The sequence below is a fragment of the Cervus canadensis genome, chromosome 9 (genome assembly GCF_019320065.1).
Source record: "Cervus canadensis isolate Bull #8, Minnesota chromosome 9, ASM1932006v1, whole genome shotgun sequence".
In the NCBI taxonomy this organism is placed as follows: Eukaryota; Metazoa; Chordata; class Mammalia; order Artiodactyla; family Cervidae; genus Cervus; species Cervus canadensis.
Genome location: NC_057394.1, coordinates 69,815,368 through 69,835,636, shown reverse-complemented (window position 1 = coordinate 69,835,636; position 20,269 = coordinate 69,815,368). Strand labels below are relative to the sequence as shown.

Sequence of the window (20,269 nt, the reverse complement as noted above, 5' to 3'; positions counted from 1 at the left end):
TGAGTTTGGGTTCGGGGTGCCAGCTTCACATGGTGAAAAGCTCTGGAGGGTCATGGACAATCTGTATTCTATTAGCTCCATTCTTTTGCTGGAGATTCCTCTGCTCCCTGTCCACAACGATTTCCTCCTTACTGACAAGGTTTCTCTTCTCCCTTACCCAGTCTCAGAGTGTCACTCATGGTAATCAAAGGTGACAAACATTAGAATTTAAAAGACCCCCTCTGGGACTTCCCTGGTGGTCCAGTGGTTCAGAATATGCCTGTCAATGCAGGCGGGTTCAATCCCTGATCTGGGACAATCCCACACACTGCTGGGCAACTACACCCACGTTCCACAACTACTGAGCCCATGCACACTCAAGCCCATGCTCCACAACGAGAAGCCACTGCAGTGAGAAGCCTGTGCGCTGAAATGAAGAGTGGCCCTGCTCACCACAACTAGAGAAAAACCCTTGCCCAGCAACAAAGGCCCCGTGCAGCCAAAAATAAAAATAAAAATTTTAAAAATACCCCCTTTATGACCTGTCCATCTTTTTCCTACTTCAAAAGACAGGTGGGAGGGAGGTTTATTAAGAGCAAGGGGACATATGTATACATATGGCTGATTCATGTTGACGTATGGCAGAAACCAACACAATATTGTAAAGTAATTATTCTCCAATTAAAATTTAAAAAAAAGATTTTCTTTAAAGACAAAGAATGTTAGATATAGAATCTTACCATGAGAGAACTTCAGAAACAGTATCAAGGGAACTCTGTATTCCCATGGATGTTCCTAAAGGTGAACATCCAAATCTCATCCTCTCTGTATATGTGTATTATGAATGTATGTGTGTGTGCATATTACATACATATTTATTCATCATGGCTCACTTTGCATTGGAGAGTACTTCAGAGGATGCTGTTGTCCATACACTCGGGGCAATACTAAAGGATTAAAAACAGACAAAATAAGATGCCACAAGACTTCTAGACTACAACTACATTTAGTTCAGGTTGACTATAATTGCCCTTGAACTTATAAACTGGGTAACTCTTAGAATAAATTTAGAAAATTCACATGTAAATCAGTTATTTGGAATCTGATATCTCATTTTTCCTAGACATGATTCTATATACATTTGTAATAAATATATTCGACCTGTCAAAAAAGTTAATGACTCAAGAATTGGCTGGTAGTTACTAGGAGGAAGGATTCATCTTATGACCTGGTCCTCTTTTATTCGACTAGATTCAAGAAAGATAGAAAGTTACCAATAGGTGTTACAGTGAGAAGATTTAATAACAATGTCAAAAACACCATGTCATAGATACTCCTAAGAATGAATTTGAAAATTTCACCTCTTTTTCTTTCATATTTGTGTTTATATATATATATTTGTGTTTGTATTGGTATGAGTATATACATATGTGTATACATGTGCATACAAAATGTATTTATCTTTAAAATTCATTAATATTTCATGTTTCATTGGTGGCAGCCTCCTAGGTTTCCGATGTCCATTCATTCAGGGCAGTGCTAAAGGATTAAAAAGATACATGGCTCACAGTATTTTCAGGGCAGCAGTGGAGATGCCGACATAGAGAGCAGACTTGCGGACACAAAGGAAGGAGAGGGTGGAACAAACAGAGAGTGGCATGGAAACATGTGCACGACCACATGTAAAGCAGACAGCCAGCGGGAGCTTGCTATATGGCTCAGGGGGCTCAAACCCAGAGCTCTGTGACAGCCTAGAGGGTGGGGTGGGGTGGTTCAAGAGGGAGGGGAAACATACACACCTATCACTGATTCATGCTGATGTATGACAGAAACCAGCACAATACTGTAAAGCAATTATCCTTCAGTTAAAAGATAAATTTAAAAAAACTAGAAAAAAAAGATACATGGTTCACACACCACATGTAACTCTAGACTTCCTTTAACCATCATCATACTCTCTGGATTATCATAGTTTAATATTAAGACTTAAGTTGGTATTGTCTGTCCTCTGACTTTACTACTCTTCAATGTGTGGAGGCTATTCTAGGTCTTTTTCCTTCCCATATAAACTTTAGAATCAGTTTGCCAATACCCCAAAAGTAACTTTCTGGGATTTTGATTCAGATTGCATTGAATCTACAATTTGGAAGAATCAACATCTTTACAATATTGAGACTTCTTTTATTGAAGATAAAGTCTCTGCCATTTATTTAGTTCTTTAATTTCATTCATAAGAACTTAGTTCTCTTCATATACATCTTGTACATTTTCCTGGGTAAATATATATTTAGGTATAAATCTATTTGGGGGATCCTAATTTAAATGGTTCTCTACTTTTAATTTCAAATTCCACTTGTTTGTTACTGGTATATGGGAAAGTAATCAGTTTTTGTATCAATATATTAAAGCAGTTAGACAAGATTACAGGACATAAGCTTATTAGGCCCGGAAGTTTCTTTTTTTAATCGATTCTTTTGGATTTTTCTTCATAGACAATCATGTCATCTGTGAACAAAGACATTTGTTTCCATTCCTTCGTGCATCCTTTGATTTCCTTCTCATTGCTCATTACTATAATCCTCCTTGGAATTTTGAGTATGATGTTGAAAAGGAGTGATGGGGCATGGAGCGTCCTTACCTTGTACCTGTCTCTGCAGAAAAGTTTCAAGTTTCTCACCATCACATATGATGCTACCTGTAGGGGTTTTATGGCTATTTCTTTGTTTTTTATCAAGCTGAGAACATTCCTCTCTATTCCTAGTTTGCTGAGAGGTTGTTTGTTTTTTGTTTTTTTTTTAATCATGAGTGTTAGATTTTGTCAAATGCTTTTTCTGCATCAATCATTTTTTCTTTTTAGCCTGTTGATGTGATGGATTACATTGACTGACTTTCAAATGTTGAACCAGCCTTGTCCATCCAAGTCCCACTTGGTCTGGGTATAAAATTTTTTTATTTACATTGTAGGATTCAACTTGGTAACATTTCATTTAGGATTTTTGCCTCTTATGTCCTAAGCTTTTTTTTTTTTTTTGGTAATGTTCTTATCTGGTTTTGGTAATGCTGACTTTAGACAATGAGTTAAATTTTCTCTCTGTGCTTCTACTTTCTGGAACAGTTTAGAAAACTGACATCATTTCTTCCTTGAATGTTTGGTGGAATTGACCAGTGAAGCCACCTAGGCCTAGGGTCTGTTATGGAAGGTTTAGTCACTGATTCAATTTCTTTAACAGATTCAGGCCTATTCAGATGATCTTTTTATGAGCTTTGGTAGCATCTTTTAAAGCATTACTCCATTTCATGTAAGTCATCAACTTCGTGGGCTTGGAGTTGTTCATAATATTCCTTTATTATCCTTTCAATGTCCTGTGATCAGTCATGATGATCTTCATTTCATTTCTGACAACAGCAATTTGTATCTTCTGTCTCTTGTTTCTGTTAGTCTGGCCAAAGAGATACAAACTTTATCGCTTTTCAAAGAACCAGCTTTTGGCTTTGTTGATATTCTCTATTGCTTTTTTGATTCCAGTTTCATTGATTTCTGCTCTTTTATTATCTCCTTCTGCTTTTTTTAGGTTTATATAGGTCCTTTTTGTTTCCTATTCTGGAAGCTTATTGATTTTAGATCTTTCTCCTTTTTTAATATATGAATTGAGGCTATAAATTTCCCCCTAATTATTGGTTTTGCTGCATTTCACAAATTTTGATAGCTCATACTTTCATTTAGTTCAAAATATTCTAAAATTTCTCATGAGACTTCTTCTGTGACCCATGTGTTATTGAGAAGTATGCAGTTTAACCTCCAAGAATTTGGGAACTTGCAAACTATCTTTCTGTTACGGACTTCTAACTTCACTGTGGTCTGACAGCAAATTTTGTGTGATTCCTCTTCTTTTAAATTTGCTAAGTGGGCTTCATGTCCCAGAATGTGATCTATATTGGTGAACGTTTCATGTGAGCTTAAGAAGAATATATTGAGCTGGCAAAAAAATTTGTTCAGGCTTTTCCATAGGCTGTTATGGAAAAATCTGAATGAACTTCAGGGCCAACCCCACATTCTCTGCTCTTGTTAAATGCGCTAGTCTATAAATGTCAGTTGGATGCAGTTGATTGAAGGTGCTGTTCAGCCACTATCTTTATTCTCCATAGTTATCCCTTTTCTTCTTGCCTCAGCGTAAACCCTATCTCCCCAGTGATGATATCCACCAACAGTTCCCTCCCTTCAAAACTTCACACTGACTTATTCCTATGAATTAACAAAGTTAGGGGCTTCCCTAGTAGCTCAGATGGTAAAGATTCTGCCCACAGTGTAGGAGACCAAGGTTCGATCATTGAGTTGGCGACCCACACCAGTATTCTTGCCCAGAGAATTCCATGGACAGAGGAGACTGGCAAGTCCACGGGGTCACAAAGGGTTGGACACAAGTGACTAACACTTTCATGGAAGTTAACATCTTCATTACCACCATCAAGAAGAATTGCTCTATTTTACTTTAAATACCAATAGATAGAGAAACATCTCATTAATGATAGTCTATATGGAATAGTGATGTAATGAATTTATCTGAATAAAGATTCCTTGAATCTAAAATACATAGTAACATAACTTACTGAAATTCCTATCTTTATAGAAAGAATTCTAGATCATTGTCCAGAAAATTCTTCATTGCCATGGATAATCCCAAGACTAAATGTCTCCACCCCATCCTCCTGGACCCCTCACCCCTTAATAAATACCTCACCTTTCATAGATGGCATCCTCATAGGTTCCTGATGTCAGTTCAACTGAGTTATCTCTAAGGAATTAAAAGCATACCATCAAACTCGAAATGACTTCATAGAGTTAACTAGTTACAAATAGTCTTCAATTTGTAAACTGGTTTTTAACTCTAAAGATCTGTTTGAAAGTTAGTTATTTGGCAATCAGTATTTCAATTTTCACTACAAACAGGGCTTTATTATAGTTGTAATGAGACCTTAGGGCTGTCTAAGCAGCCTGGCAAAGTACAATTCTTTACCTCTAAACCTAACTCTATGTCTAACTGCATCAAGGTTGCGTTTACTTAAAATTCAACTTCAGTGTGCAGGTCTACTATCTTCCAGCCCCTTCTAAGTTCCTGATTATCAAGTCCAACCCCTGCATCCTTACTTTTTTTGTATCCTGTAGTCCTTCCCTCAGTTTGGTTTACAGAGCTACAAGCCTGGGGCAGGGACTCTCCAACATGACAGTGGGTGTAGAGTTGGGACACCAGCTTTAGATGGGAGCAGAGCCCTGGAGGGTGGGGGCTAGAGCCAAGATCTATTAGGGTTTGCTCCTTTCTGCCTCCTTCTTCCTCCTCTTCTGGTGCTCTGTAGCAGAGTCTCTCACACACATTCTTTTAGTTTCCCAAGAGTTTTGGCTACTAGTTAATCAGGGTCACAAACAGACTATGAGTAAGGATTCTCCCACTTATGATCTCTTTTTTCCCATCTAGACCCCTAAATAAAGTTACTTATAAGAACATCCAGTCTTTTATGAAAAGAAATCTTCCTTGGCCATCAACACTCCCAATACCTTTTCACCACCCACATCACGCACCTCTTGTCAACGTTGTGAGAGGAGCCTAGAGAGGCATCCATAACTCTGCCAAAGAGTGAAAAAAACATACAAAAATATAAAGTCAGACAGTATGGAAGGCAATTAGTTTCTTCTTTCCAATAGAATTTCAGGACATGAAATGTAAAATCATGAATATGGTAAAAATTGAAGAAACAGTTTCAGGGTACAGCACTGGACTTCTTGAGACCACATCTGGGCTATGTGTGTTTGTGAATATACTAGAAAGAGAAGGAAAGAAGGGAGGTGTAGCATTAATTATTAAACCTTTCTTACCCATTTTGCAAACCATTCACACACTTGGGAATCACTCTGGGAAACCAGAAAGAGCTGAGAGTGTAGGAATGGGGAGATGGGTCCAGTTGATAACTAATAAAGGGATACAGGAAAAAAGAAAAGAAAATGCCAGAATGACAAATACTCCTCACCATTTGGTAGAGAAGAAACAGGTAAGTAGGTCAAGGATGGCCTATATAAGACTTTAATTTTTTTTTCTGAACTGGAAGTAGAGCATATTTATAATGATTCCTTTTTATTCTTCTCTGAATTATTCCAAAAAGATACCTGGTTATATTATCCAAAATCAAGACTCCCCACCACCAAATCACTGGCTTTATTAATTTAATTTCTCTCTGACTCAGTTTCCTCATGTGTAAAATAAGACACATGATAATGCACTTTGCATCCATCAACTTCAGAAAATCATACTGAATAATCACCATTTCACAAATATTGGTTTTTAGGCAGCCGACCTTCTTCAAATGTCATGTCCAAAAAGTCAGTATATATTTTAAATTTCAAAAACACCTCAAGATTCTAAAGTAATAACACTGCCATAATTCCCTGGGAAATGGTGGGTTTCTACCCAAGATGAGAAATAGCCCAAAACTACTGATACCAAAGTCAAATGAAAGTATGGATTCCAAGAAATAACACAAACTCTGGAAGGCTAAGGAGTACCTTAGCTGGTGGACAGACAGGGGCAGTCTGGAGTAGCCCAGTGGGAGGGGAAATTTTAAGTTCAGTTCATGCGTTTCCCTTGAGTTGCTTGGAGACAATAAATGCTTTCTCAGAAACCAGTAGCAATTACCCAGATGTTGTTAATACAAAACGAGGGTAGCAGGGCTTTCCTGGTGGTCCAGTGGTTAAGAATCCACCTGCCAATGCAGGGGACACAGGTTTGATCCCTGGTCTGGGAAGATCCTACATGCCTTGGAGCAACTAAGCCTGTGCCCCACAGCTACTGATCCTGAACTCCGCAGCTTAAGAAGCCACTGCAGTGAGAAACCTGCACACAACCAGGGAAAAACAGCCCCCACACCCCCACACCACCCCCCCCCACTTCAACTAGAGAAAGCCAGAGTGCAACAACGAGACCCAGCGCAGCCATAAATAAATAGGCAAAAGTGTTTAAAAGAAAAATCAAAAGAGGGTAACATTAGGTTAGCTGATGAAAACAGGGAGGGGCTGAAGAGCAATACTTCATCCTCCCCTCCACCTTCCTCCCATCTCCAAAACTCCAAATGACAACCCAGGGTGACTGCCTTCTTCGAAGTTTCCTCGCCCAGAGCTTAAAGGTGACGGTATGAATTGATGCTTTCGAACTGTGGTGCTGGAGAAGACTCTTGAGAATTCCTTGGACAGCAAGGAGATCCAACCAGTCAATACTAAAGGAAATTAATCCTGAATATTCATTGGAAGGACTGAGGCTGAAGCTGAAGCTCCAATACTTGGGCTACATGGTAGAAAGAGCTGACTCATTGGAAAAGACCCTGATGCTGGGAAAGATTGAAGGCAAAATGAGAAGGGGACAGCAGAGGATGAGATGCTTAGATAGTATCCTTGACTCAATGGACATGAATTTGAGCAAACTCCAGGAAGATTCCACACGCCACGGAGCAACTAAGCCCATGTGCCACAACTATTGAGCCTGTGCCTCAGAGCCTGTGCTCTGCAACAAGAAGAGCCACTGCAATGGGAAGCCCATGCACTGCAACTAGAGAGTAGCCCCAGCTCACCGTAACTAGAGAAAGCCCGAGTAGCAGCAAAGACCCAGTGCAGTCAAAAATAAATAAAATTATTAAATAAAAGAAAGAAAAAACCCAAGAGGAAATGTTAAGTGTAAAAGTAGAATTGTTGGATATACAGAATCCATTCATGGGATATAAAGTAGTTTGGGTACATGTGAAAAGCAAAATAAAGTTGGAAAGTGAGATTGAGGAACTCCCATAAAATAGTAGAAAAGAATAAACAGAATGTCAATGGATATGTTCTTATCCTCCATATCTAACATCTGGAATACAGACATCTGAGAATGAGAAAACCTGGAACAGAAAAGGCTGAGAAAAAATAAAGATAAATTTCCCCAAATTATGCCAAGAAATTATCTTTCACGTTACATTTTTTTTCCCAAATGTACAATCCAGGGATTTAATCAATTATAGAACATGTTCATCCCCACAATGAGATCCCTTATGTTCATTTATAAATTAATCCTGTTCCCACCCCTAGCCAACTGTGAATCTACTTTGTCTCCATAGATTTGTTTTTCCTAACATTTCATATAAGTGGAATCACACAATATCCGGTCTCTTGTATCTGACTTCATTTCACTTCACAAAATGTTGGAGGCTCACCCATGACATAACATGGATGCAGTCTACTTGTAATTGCTGAATTGTAATCCCAATGTTCACTTTACAAACATTTAAATGGTATTGACTAAAAAGTGCCAGGCATTATGCTGATACTTCCCAAATACTACTGACAACTGGTCCTCAATACATCTCTTGAGATAGTTACTATTTTTTACCGATAGTTAAAATTCACAGATCTCAAAAATTTGTGATTTTTGACATCCATTAAGATGATTTGAAAATCTCACTAATAAAAACGCATTCACAGGAATTAGCAATGTTTCAGGTTTTAATGGAGATGGAACAACTGAAGCCCTTGTTGTGGCCATCCCTGGAAATGTTCACCACCCTAGACAGAACCTCCTCCATTAAGTCAACCAGTCTCCCCTAGAGGAGAAGTTTACAGGGACTATGACTGTCACGTGTGTATTATTACTGGTACACTGCTTAAGCTGTGGTATTTCTAAGGAAATTACAGGCATACAACAAGGTCTTTAAATTTTGAATTTGCCAATTCATTTGCATACAGTTTACATTTATTATAAAAGAAGGTACAGGTATATTCCCTATTCTATTAAGGGCTGAGAATTATGCTTAAAATTCAGCAAATTTGAATCTTATCACTTACTTATTTTTTGGATGCATGAGCCAGGCATATAAAGAACTCTTCTTTAATCTCTGCATGGTCTGTTTCAAGGTTGAATTTAATCTACAGTTAATCTAAGAAAAGCAAAAGCACACATGCATTATATATTTGATATGTTTAAAACACATATGATATCCCCCCAGTTGGGAAGAGTCACACATAGGACTTACTAGGTAAGGACCAGCATTTCTGAAGTCTTGAATCCACAAATACAAAATCTGCAATACTGTGCCAATTTTATATATCCTGTGAAACATGTATTGTGCATTTGCCCTTAGAATTTTAGTTCAAGAAATAGAGGGAAACATTCTTTGAGTGTTCAATAAAATTTAAGTTTAGTTCAAGCACCGTTCAGTTCAGTTGCTCGGTCATGTTCGACTCTTTGAGACCCCATGGACTGCAGCATGTCAGGCTTCCCTGTCTATCACAAACTCCCAGAGTTTTCTCAAACTCATGTCCATTCAGTCAGTGATGCCATCCAACCATCTCGTCCTCTGTCGTCCCCTTCTCCTCCTGCCTTCAATCGTTCCCAGCATCGGGATCTTTTCCAATGAGTTAGTTCTTCACATCAGGTGGCCAAAGGATTGGAGCTCAAGCACAGGGCTCTTTAAAGAAAATTACCCACTTGCTACCCAGGACCCAGAAAGTGAAACAAAACCATTTCAAACCAATTTTACATCAGAGTGACTTATATTTCCATCCTAGAATATTCTCTGTAGAATAAATCACAGGAATGAGAAAGCAAAAAAATGCGATCCTCAGCATTTCACAGGGCAGACTTCACGCACAAAAACTGTAAGTCACAGAATAAAAGCACTGCCAAGTATTAATACATGGCCAAGTTAACAAGAAGTAATGTTATGTCCACCTGAGGCAAGCAGCAAGGAGCCACAAGCCCCTCAATTCTGGGCAAGGAGAGAAAAATAAATAAAACACAAAAATTTTCCCCCACAATAGACCAATTTGTGCATCAATGTTGATTTTGAGGCTTGGGGTCCAGCCATCTGTGAATTCCAAATCTTTGAGGGACACTAGCTCATGCGCAGTGGGAGTATGAAGCCCAAAGTTTGGACGCTGTGGCCCCGAGAGCCCAGATGGCCGTGGGAGAGCCAGCCTGGTTCTGGGGGGCCACCCCCATCCCTGCTGGTGCGGCATCTGCTTACCTTCAGGCGAGGCTGCTTTAGCGGAGGCACTGCGTCTTGGACGGAGCTGGGGCTGCGGGGCGGTGGGGCGCATTTTGTGACTTGGGTACTTTTCCTAAGCAGGAGCGAACTTTACTCAAGATCCTGGTAGCAATTTTCTCTCCTGCTGCCTTTCAGGATAATGCTTCCCCTGCCCCCATCCTTTTTTCCATTCTTTCCTATTTTTTAATGTCCCCAGATCAAGTGTGGTAAGCCCAATCTCAGCCCAGTTCCTGGCCAGCCACAAAGTTACTGTTAGTTGCTCCTCCAGAAGACTAGTGCCCCCACTCCCTCCACGCCCATGACCCCTGAGGGTGAGATAGGGGGCTCCGCAAATGCCCTGGGAGGAGAGGGGAATGTTAATTAGTGTTCCCCACAGCTAAGCACAAGGCAAGCCTTCCTGTCAGTGGGCCCAAAGACCCCCATCCTGATCCTTCTCCAGGTCCTTCCTCCCCCCCTCACCCTCCATCTGTCCCTGTAAAATGTTCTTCTCCTCTTACTCTGTGTGGGTGAAGGGGCAACATTAGCTACATAAAGGGCAGAGGGTGTGATGGGACGTCCTTGGCCAGAGGCCCCCACCCTAGGTCTTTACCTGCTGCTGCTAACAAGGCAGTACTAGAATAAGAACCCTGTGTCCATGGCAACCCTAGACAACAGATTCCAGGTGGTCCTGAGATGTAGTCGAGTGAGGAATACAATGAACTTGGTTCCAGGCTGCAGGGACTTAAAAAGACTTCCTTAAAGACGGGTGTAGGGGTACCAAGATCAAAGATCCCAGGATAATCATCTCAGAGCACATCTTATCTCCTGTTACTTTTCCTTTTGCATCTAATGAAGGGGCTCTTTCTTCCACATTCTGATTCTGAAGATTATAGTGAGGTTTTGGCTTCCCCATAGGTTGGAGAGAATGACCAGAGAGCTGAATATTTTCTGGCTAATATTAACTTTAAGTAAAATATATTGATATAGGAATAGGTTGATACAGGAATGAGGAGCACAAAAATTCTTTTTACTCAAGCTATCAATTCATAAGATTGAAAAGAAGCAGTCAAATATTAGTTGTAAATTAAAACTATACCCATTTTCCTGGTAGAGTAAATCTGAAAAGTGTAAACAAATACCAAACAAATGAAAACAAATATGGAAAAAAACCTTCTACATTTCAGGTTTTCTTTTTTGGCCACACAACTTGTGGGATCTTAGTTCCCTGACCAGGGATTGAACTCAGGCCATGGAAGAGAAAGTACCAAGTCCTAACTGGTGGATTGCCAGTGAATTTCTGGGAAAAAAAAATTTTTTTAAACATCAGTGAAACATTAGCATTTTTGTATGGAAATTAAAATATAAAAATTACCCCCAAAAGAATAAAGATCAGTTTGACAGTCTGCGTTGGTCCATGTTATGAAGCTGTAAGTGGTCAGTTGAAGAGACAGAAAAGAGATTAAAGTCATATTAATTTAGCAGTGTGGCTATAAAGCACTTTGCAAGTTACAAAAATTAATAAAACATGGTCACTAACTTCAGTGTCAGATTGACGACTTAAAGGCCAGACCATTTTGAAATATGCCAGAGCAACCTACTTTTTGTGAGAAAGACCTGCCCTAAAGAAAACTTGACCAGACCCTCATCTGACCTTGAGGAAAGACAGTAACTCAACCCCAGTCCCTCCAGCTTTTCTGTCTCACATAAGAGAATGGAAAAAAGACTAAGAAACTCTTCTGAAGATAACAGCCCTTGTTTATGTTTTAATTCTGTTGTTGTTGAAAACTTGACTTTTAAAATAAATGTAATAACTAAAAGTCAGATTTTCCCTTTTCTCTAGGGTTTATTGCTGTTTGTTGTTAAACGATTTTTCTGAACTCTCTATTGTTTGTACAGTATGACCAGTGACGTCAGCTTGGTCTGCTAGTAATTAGAGATCCCCTCAGGTGCCCAGAACCGGTAAGTCTCTCAGTGGCTACCATTCCAGAAAGAAAAAATGGCTCCAGGAGCCATCCTGTCTCTCTCTCTTGGCTCCTTGTGCTTAGACCTCTGGGGCTGTCTTCTCCCTTCTGTGTTGCCTACTCCTCCTCTCTACCCTCACTTCCCCACACTAACTCTTGCTTAACTTCACTTTTTCTCTTAATCTACCCCCCTCCCTTTTCCTCTGAATTTTTCAGAACCCATCCCTTTAAAATTAGGCCTCCTGAGGATCCAGAGACCAAACCCTTAATTTCTTCTACTTTCTGAACTAAAGCTGAACTTTGAGCTATAGTCATAGATTTTTTTCCCCCCACAGTAACCCAAAGAAACTCACAGGCTTGCAGAGGAATTTTATGTTACTCAAATTTAGCAACCTGGTACCTCTGACTTCTACCAGCTAGTTCATGTGCTTCTCGGCCAAGGATAGGCCCAGCATTGAATTAAAACTGCTAACTGGGAAAATCATGAAAGGTACCTAGAAATACAACTGGGAAAGTGTTACTGAACCAAGTTTGTTTGCCCAGCATGCAGCAAGCCAAATGCTGAGACACCGAAGTTTGCATCAGAGAAAGCGTTTACTTACAAGGTGGCCAAGCGAGAAGACGGAAGCCTCAAATCCACCTCCTCAAAGGCGAGGGGCTGGTGGTATGCTTTGGGATAAAGCTGAGCTAATTGGAGCTAATTGTAGACAAGAAAATGTGAGGTGATCTTCACTCTGGCCTAAATACAACTAAGCTACAGGCTTCTTCACAATACGCATGCTCAGGACATGCTCTGCGGATGGAGTTTTCAGCACTCTGAAGTCAAAAGGTCACAGAGCATGCCCAGTTGAAGAGTCAGTGGTTTTAACTAGTTAGAGCTCAAATTGGGCTCAGCTGATTCCAAGTTCCTGGAAAACAACTCAGGCAAACCTCTTATTGTTTAGGCTACTTGACTCTTGGAGGATCTGCACGTTTTTGTAAAAAACAATTAAAAAGAACTTAATCAGTGGAAGCAGGTTTCAGGTGTAACAGATCTGATGACTACCTTCTGTTTCAAAACTAGCCTGCTAACTCATATGAGCAGGCTCAACAATCACTACATGGCTTCCTAGGGCAATTCCTGGGGTTTTTCCAAAGCCTGTTGAACAAATTTCAGGCTTGCAGACAAAAATCTGATGAGCCTGTTCATGAATATTACAGTTGATTTCAGATTATTTTAAATGAAAATTCTGACCTTCCTTCAGATGCTAATTCCAACCAGGTAGATTTCAACTCTGTTTATTTACAGGCTAAACCAGGACGTTTCCCTGCTGGTAAAAAGGACCAAGAGAAATAAGCAACTACGTCCACTCCAAATTTAATTAACCTGGCAAACCAGCTCTCTTGAGCACTACAGGAGTCACCTAAGTGGAAGACCACCAAAAGTCTGAATCTTCAACTCCAGCAAATGAAAAGCAAGACCCTCCTAGTTTCTGCTAATATTGCAGAGAGCCAGGACTTTGGGAAAGAGACAAACTCTTCAGGCACCTGTAACCTTCTAAGGGACCTTTCCAGCTAGCTCTCAGTTCTCAATGATGGGACCCTGAGGCTCTTCCCAATCCTCCCTCCAAGTGGTTTAGAGACATATTTCTCTAGATTGGGGCTGAATCTCCTCCAGTCCTAACTGACATCCGAGTCAAGCTCGTGGTGTACAAGCCCACTACTATAAAGCAGCCCCTGCCCTGAAGTAGTAGAACAGTTCAAACAGTGGAGACCTCTGGTGAACCTCGGGATGCTTCTGTCTCTGAACCTACTTGCTTCTGTCTAGGACCTTTGAGAGACACACACCCTTTTCTCCTTAGTTCTTCCACTGCTATCCATGTATAAGCCTGAGACTTCTTAAAAAAGTATCATGCCATGGAGAAGGCAATGGCAACCCACTCCAGTACTCTTGCCTGGAAAATCCCATGGATGGAGGAGCCTGGTGGGCTGCAGTCCATGGGGTCTCAAAGAGTCGGACACGACTGAGTGACTTCACTTTTACTTTTCACTTTCATGCATTGGAGAAGGAAATGGCAGCCCACTCCAGTGTTCTTGCCTGGAGAATCCCAGGGACAGCAGAGCCTGGTGGGCTGCCGTCTAAGGGGTCACACAGAGTCGGATACGACTGAAGCGACTTAGCAGCAGCAGCAGTCTTCACTCTGAGAGAGCACTACTTGAGAGAGCAATTGAAAAGTTTCCAAAATTTTGATTCGGTCTGAAGAAAGGAAGCTGGAACCGTCTGTTCTTGGTGCCTTGCAGAGAGACTTGCAGCAACTCTCCGTTACAGCTTTCTCGTGGCTTGGATGTACAACACATCCAAGGTGGCCACAGCTGTGGTAGAGCGTGGTAAAAGACTGAAGATACATTGGTGCTCTGATGAAAAGGTCAGTTGGCTGGTCCTCTCTCAAAAAGCTTATATAGCCCCCAAAGCCAACTTTGTAACATATTAAAAACTGCTATTTTCGCTTATTTCTGGAATGTAAAAAAAAAAAATGTATAAAATGAATTAGCGTATGCTTCCTCAATAAAAAGGAGCCAAAGTTGATTAAAAAAAAAAAATGTATCATGCCAGAATTTCCTTCTCTCAAAAGGAGGGGATGGGGAGATAATTCTATAATTTGACAGTACTTATCAAAGCAGCCAATCAGATGAGTTAAATGATGCTGTGACAGCTTTTATTTGCTCTGTCTAGAGCTGATCCTGGGAACACTGATTATTTGATTCAATAATCAGCTATCACCCTCCTTACAGACAAAATCTCCACTGATATTGGCAAAATTCACAGTGCACCTCCCATCAAGATTCAAAGAGATCCCTCAAAACCACTCCCCAGAATTAATCAATAGCCTATGAGTAAAGAAGCCCTTCAAGGCATATAACTCATAATAGAAGATTACAGATTCCAGGGTCTCTATATCTCTTTTACTAATCCCTGTAATATCCTTATTTCACCTATGAGAAAACCTAAGAATGAGGGTGGAAGTTTGTCTAGGACTTCTGAACAAGAAATAACATTGTTTTACCTAGACAACATATTGTTCTTAACCCTCATATATCACTATCTCCATTTCCACTGGAAGCAAATTCTTTACATAACTGTTTTTTTAAGGTTTTTATATATCTTTATTTTTATTGACATATAGTTGATTTACTGAGTTTTGTGTGTACAACATAGTGATTCAATTTTTACAGGTTATACTCCATTTATACTTACTCTAAAATATTGGCCATATTTCCTACTTTGCCATTTTCACTGAAACTACTACCAAAAGTACTTTTAAATACATTACTAAATTCACAAGAAAGTAAGGGAAGTACTAAATAATCACACAGACATATTCACACTTACTTATACTTGAAAGTCGCTCAGTTGTGTCAGAATTCTCTAGGCCAGAATACTGGAGTGGGTAGCCTTCCCCTTCTCCAGGGGATCTTCCCAACCCAGGTCTCCCACATTGTGGGCGGATTCTTTACCAGCTGAGCCACAAGGAAAGCCCAAGAATACTGGAGCGGGTAGCCTATCCCTTCTCCAGCAGCTCTTGCCAACCCAGGAATTGAACCAGGGTCTCCTGCATTGCAGGCGAATTCTTTACCAATTGAGCTATCAGGGAAGCTCACTTATACTTACTTAAGTGGTAAATCAACACAGAAACCAGGAATGTCCTGGAAGTGTTCTAAAACCCCAAATCTAGAGTTCTGTTGTTTAATATTGTGGTTGCCTGAAGTGGCAGATAGGAACTGAGGGAAACAATAGGCTAAACATAATACTTACCAAAAAAAAAGAAGTGAAATGAAATGTCAAGAGAGGACATTTTCCTGGGAATATAGAGTTCTACTGGTTGACCAAGTAACAGGATTTGAACCTGACAAAGTGGGCAGCTGAATCCAACACCTACACATAGATCCAGGCACCCAAATTGGCTATATATATTAATTTCTTCAGTATATTTTCTGGAGACTGGAAGTCCAAGGTCAAGGTGTCAGCAAGGGTGGTTTCTCCCGACACCTCTCTCCTTGACTTGCAGACACCTTCTTTCTGGTTCTCAGAGTGCGTGGCTTTTCCCCTGTGCACACTTTTCTAAAGGTGTGTTTTGTTGTTTTTTGATTGGTTCAGTGGCTTTATTAGAGAAATCCAGGATTACAAAGGATTTGGGAGTTGACATCGGGGCCTTTCTTCTTGCCAAAGGTGGGCACAATATTGACAAAGCTCCGGTTGTACTGCATATGCCTCTTGGCCTGGGCCATCTTTTTCTCCTGTTTGGCCACCTTGGGAATCTGACGTCTTACTTACCCAGCACCAGCCAGGTGCCACCAGGATATGGTGGCAAAGTGAACCAACAAACAAATCAGTCTTTCTCTGCTGACAGTGGGTTTAAAAGCATTAATAATTTTTTATAACCTTCCCCAATGTTTTGTAACTAGCTTTACTCTCATGCTGGGATTTGAGTTTACTCCACCTTCAAAAATAGAAATGATATGATATGAATAGAAATGATATAATATGAATAGATGATATAAATATCAAATGATATGATATGAATAGAAATGATATGAAATGATATGATCCAGAAATTCCACTCCTGAGTATATATTCAAAGAAGAAAAAAACACTAATTAACAAAAAAATTCATCCCAATGTTCACAGCAGCATTATTTACAATAGTCATGGAAGCAACCTAAGTGTCCACTGACAGATGAATGGATAAAGAAGATGTGATGTGTGTGTGTGTATATATATATATAAAATATTGAATACTACTCAGCCATAAAAGAAAAAAAATGGAATTTTGCCATTCGCAACAACATAGATGGACTTGGAGGATATGCTTAGTGACACAAGTCAGAGCAAGACAAATACTGTATGACATTACTTATATGCAGACTCCAAAACATAAAACAAACTAGTGACTATAACACAAAAAAAACAGACTCACAGATACAGAGAACGGTGTAGTGACTTAAAGAAATGAAAGTGTTAGTCGCTTAGTCGTGTTTGACTCCTTGCGACCCCCATGGACTGTAGCTCGCCAGGCTCCTCTGTCCATGGAGTTCTCCAGGCAAGAATGCTGGAGTGGGTAGCCATTCCCTTCTCCAGGGGATCTTCCTACCCTGGGATCAAACCCGGGTCTCCTGCATTGCAGGCAGATTCTTTACCATCTGAACCACTAGGGAAAATCACATAGTGATTACTAGCAGGATTCAGAGAGAAGTGCTGGGCAGGGGGAGGGGAGTGTGGGGTTTAATGGGGTTAGAAAATTAAGAGCTACAAATTACTATGTACAGAATGAATATGTTACAAGGATGTCTGGTATAGCACACCAGCAGAGTGGCGCAGCGGAAGCGTGCTGGGCCCATAACCCAGAGGTCGATGGATCGAAACCATCCTCTGCTAAGATGAGGTTCTTTTCCTCCTGAAGAGATCTTTAGGAGTAGAGAAAAGAGTTTATTAAGAAAATTTGCCACTGTATATCTTCTTTAGTGAAGTGTTTAGGTCACTTTTTTGGGCTTCCCTGGTGGCTTAGATGGTAAAGAATCTGCCTGCAATGCAGGAGACCAGGGTTTGATCCCCGGGTTGGGAAGATCCCCTGGAGAAGGGAATGGCGACCCACTCCAGTTCTTGCCTGGAGAATCCCATGGACAGAGGAGCCTGGCGGGCTACAGTCCATGGGGTCGCAAAGAGTCAGACACAACCGAGTGACTAACACTTTCACTTCACTTTTCACAGGGAATATAGCCAATATTTTGTAATAACTATAAATGGAGTATGTAACTTTATTTATTTTTTTGAGTATGTAACTTTAAAATTGAACCACTATGTTCCACACTTGAAACTCACATAATATTGCAAATCAACTACACATCAATAATGATAAATAAAATAAAGATATATAAAACCTTAAAAACATTTAAAAATAAATAAAATATTGTTGATGGAACAACTACCAAAACATACTAAAATTCTGGACTGAAGAAAATACTATGGAACATTGTGTTCTTAACATTCTTAAAGCCCTATATGAAAGAATTGTATTTGCCTCCTTTTTTATGCTACTAGACTTTCTCCACTTTGTCATATTTAGTGTTCTTTCATTAGCATAATATACCTTATTATAATTATGCTTATGTATCTATTTATAGCAAACAATGTTTGTTAAAACATCACTTAAAGTTTTTTTTGTTTTAAAACATAGTTTTTATTGAAGCATAGCATATGGTAATGCTCATAATATTTATCATCAAATTTTGCATTTATGAAAAACCAATATGTATCACACTTAGCTGAGTACCAAAGTAGAATATGTACGGAGCTTACATAGTAACTATTCATTTCTTTTGTTTAATTTTTCTTTCTTTCTTCTTTTTTATGCATATCCTTGTATATTGGTCTTTCATTTCTGTCAGAATTCTCAAAAGTGGAATTACTGTATCAAAAAATATGTACATTGAAGTTTTGGAGCATAACAATAAAATAAAAATCCATGTACCCATGGCCTCACACAGAATGAAAACATTTCTAATCCTGTGGAAGCTACTGGAGGTTTTACTCTGATCCATTCCTCTTGTCTCTCCACAGAGGTGACCACTCTTCTGAAGGTTTGTTTTTTGGTTGTTTGTTTTCAATTTTTTGGCAACGCTGTGTGCCATGAAGGATCTTAGTTCCCTGACCAGGGATCAAACCTGAGCTCCCTGCAGTGGAAGCGTGGAGTCCTAATCACTGAACCACGAGGTAAGTCACTCTTCTGAAGTGTTTTATGTTCATGACTCCCTTGCTTTGCTTTATAGTCTAAGTAGACAGATATTTAAACAGTACACCACTTTGCTGTAATATTTATTTTTAAGTTTTACAGTAATGGGTATCATGATGCCATGATATTTATCCTGAAGCACATTTTGATCACTAAAAACCACTTGATAAATATTAATTAATTGGGGACTTCCCTGGTGGTCCGGTGGTTAAGACTGCCTTCCAGGGCAGGGGGTGTGGGTTTGATCCCTGGTCGGGGAGCTAAGATCCCACAGGCCTCTTGGCCAAGAAACCAAAACATAAAACAGAAACGATATTATAACAAATTCAATAAAGACTTTAAAAATGGTCCACATTAAAAAAAAAAAAAAAAAAAAACTCTTAAAAACTTAAATTGCTGGGGTTGTTTGCATTGTTTACAAAAATGTTATTCCATAAAATATCTAAATAGTGTTTTTTGTTAATAAATATCAGTGGCTCTTTGATTTAAAGGCAGTAAAATATAAGCTAATTGTAAAAATTTTCCATATATTCACATTATTTTCCAGTGACATGGCACTGCCCCTATTATTTAGAAATAGGTTATTTTGGCAAGAAAAAGACTGGTGAATTCCAGAAAGTACTAAGTAGACACAGATGAAGGCTTTTGAACCTAGAAAAGGGTCATTTTCTATAAATAATTTTTTCACTGTTTCTGGTATTTATGCAGCTATCTTAATTACTGTATTACCAGTTGGTTTCACTAGAGGGAGCTATGTGCCGTGCTGGGCTTAGCCGCTCAGTCCTGTCCGACTCTTGGCTACCCTACGAACTGTAACCACCCAGGCTCCTTGGTTCATGGGCTTTTCCAGGCAAGAATCCTGGAGTGGGTTGCCATGCCCTCCTTCAGGGGATCTTCCCAACCCAGGAATCAAACCCAGGTCTCCAGCATTGCAGGCAGATTTTTACCATCTGAGCCACCAGGGAAGCCCAGATGGAACCACGAGGCATAATAATTACAAATGCTTCAAAAAGTAAAAATAATATCCTGAGAAGACAATTATTTGTAGAAGAGAAACTATCACTTGTAGATATCATTTTAAAGGATATAATCTTCTATCACATGGTTTGTCATAAATTGTCCACTCCAGGGAGAAACATCTGCTTGGGGTTGACAATGAGGAGTTTACTAGTTAGTAACAGTTCATTAATGAACTGAGTGGACTCCTTCACTTATTCACCTGGGCATTTGTTTATTTTTTCATTCATTGTCCAAGCATTTATCAAGCACCTAGTGTGCCCAGCACTGCTAGGCACCGGGGATATAGAAATAAACCCCATTAGGAACGTAGACACAATCCCAGTCTTCAAGAACCTCACAGCCCTAAGTCAAGCAGGGGAGGTGAATACACAAACCATCAGTTACAGTACATTTGGGACAGAATGATAGAATCAGTTAGCACAAGATTCAGTGGTGGCATCAAGAAAGAAATAGCTAGCTCTGACCAAAGGAAGAAGACAGGCCTAGAATGAATTTTAAGGGATG

General features: G+C 39.8%; 1 protein-coding gene and 1 non-coding gene across 2 annotated transcripts in view; one reads left to right on the top strand and one right to left on the bottom strand.

Annotated features, from left to right (window-relative positions):
* LOC122447290 (phosphatidylinositol 3,4,5-trisphosphate 3-phosphatase TPTE2-like) overlaps window positions 1-10,090 on the bottom strand; it is a 60,332-nt gene extending 50,242 nt beyond the window's left edge. Inside the window, exons 1-4 of the mRNA XM_043477799.1 lie at window positions 9,807-10,090; window positions 5,531-5,599; window positions 4,719-4,772; window positions 1,548-1,730 (exon numbers count right to left, since the gene is read on the bottom strand). Coding sequence (XP_043333734.1) covers window positions 1,548-1,730; window positions 4,719-4,772; window positions 5,531-5,599; window positions 9,807-10,090 — 590 coding nt within the window. The remainder of the gene's footprint in view (window positions 1-1,547; window positions 1,731-4,718; window positions 4,773-5,530; window positions 5,600-9,806) is intronic.
* A 7,229-nt stretch (window positions 10,091-17,319) lies between these two features.
* TRNAM-CAU lies at window positions 17,320-17,391 on the top strand. Its single transcript has one exon. It is a non-coding gene; the product is annotated as a tRNA-Met (tRNA).
* The last annotated feature ends 2,878 nt before the right edge of the window (window positions 17,392-20,269 follow it).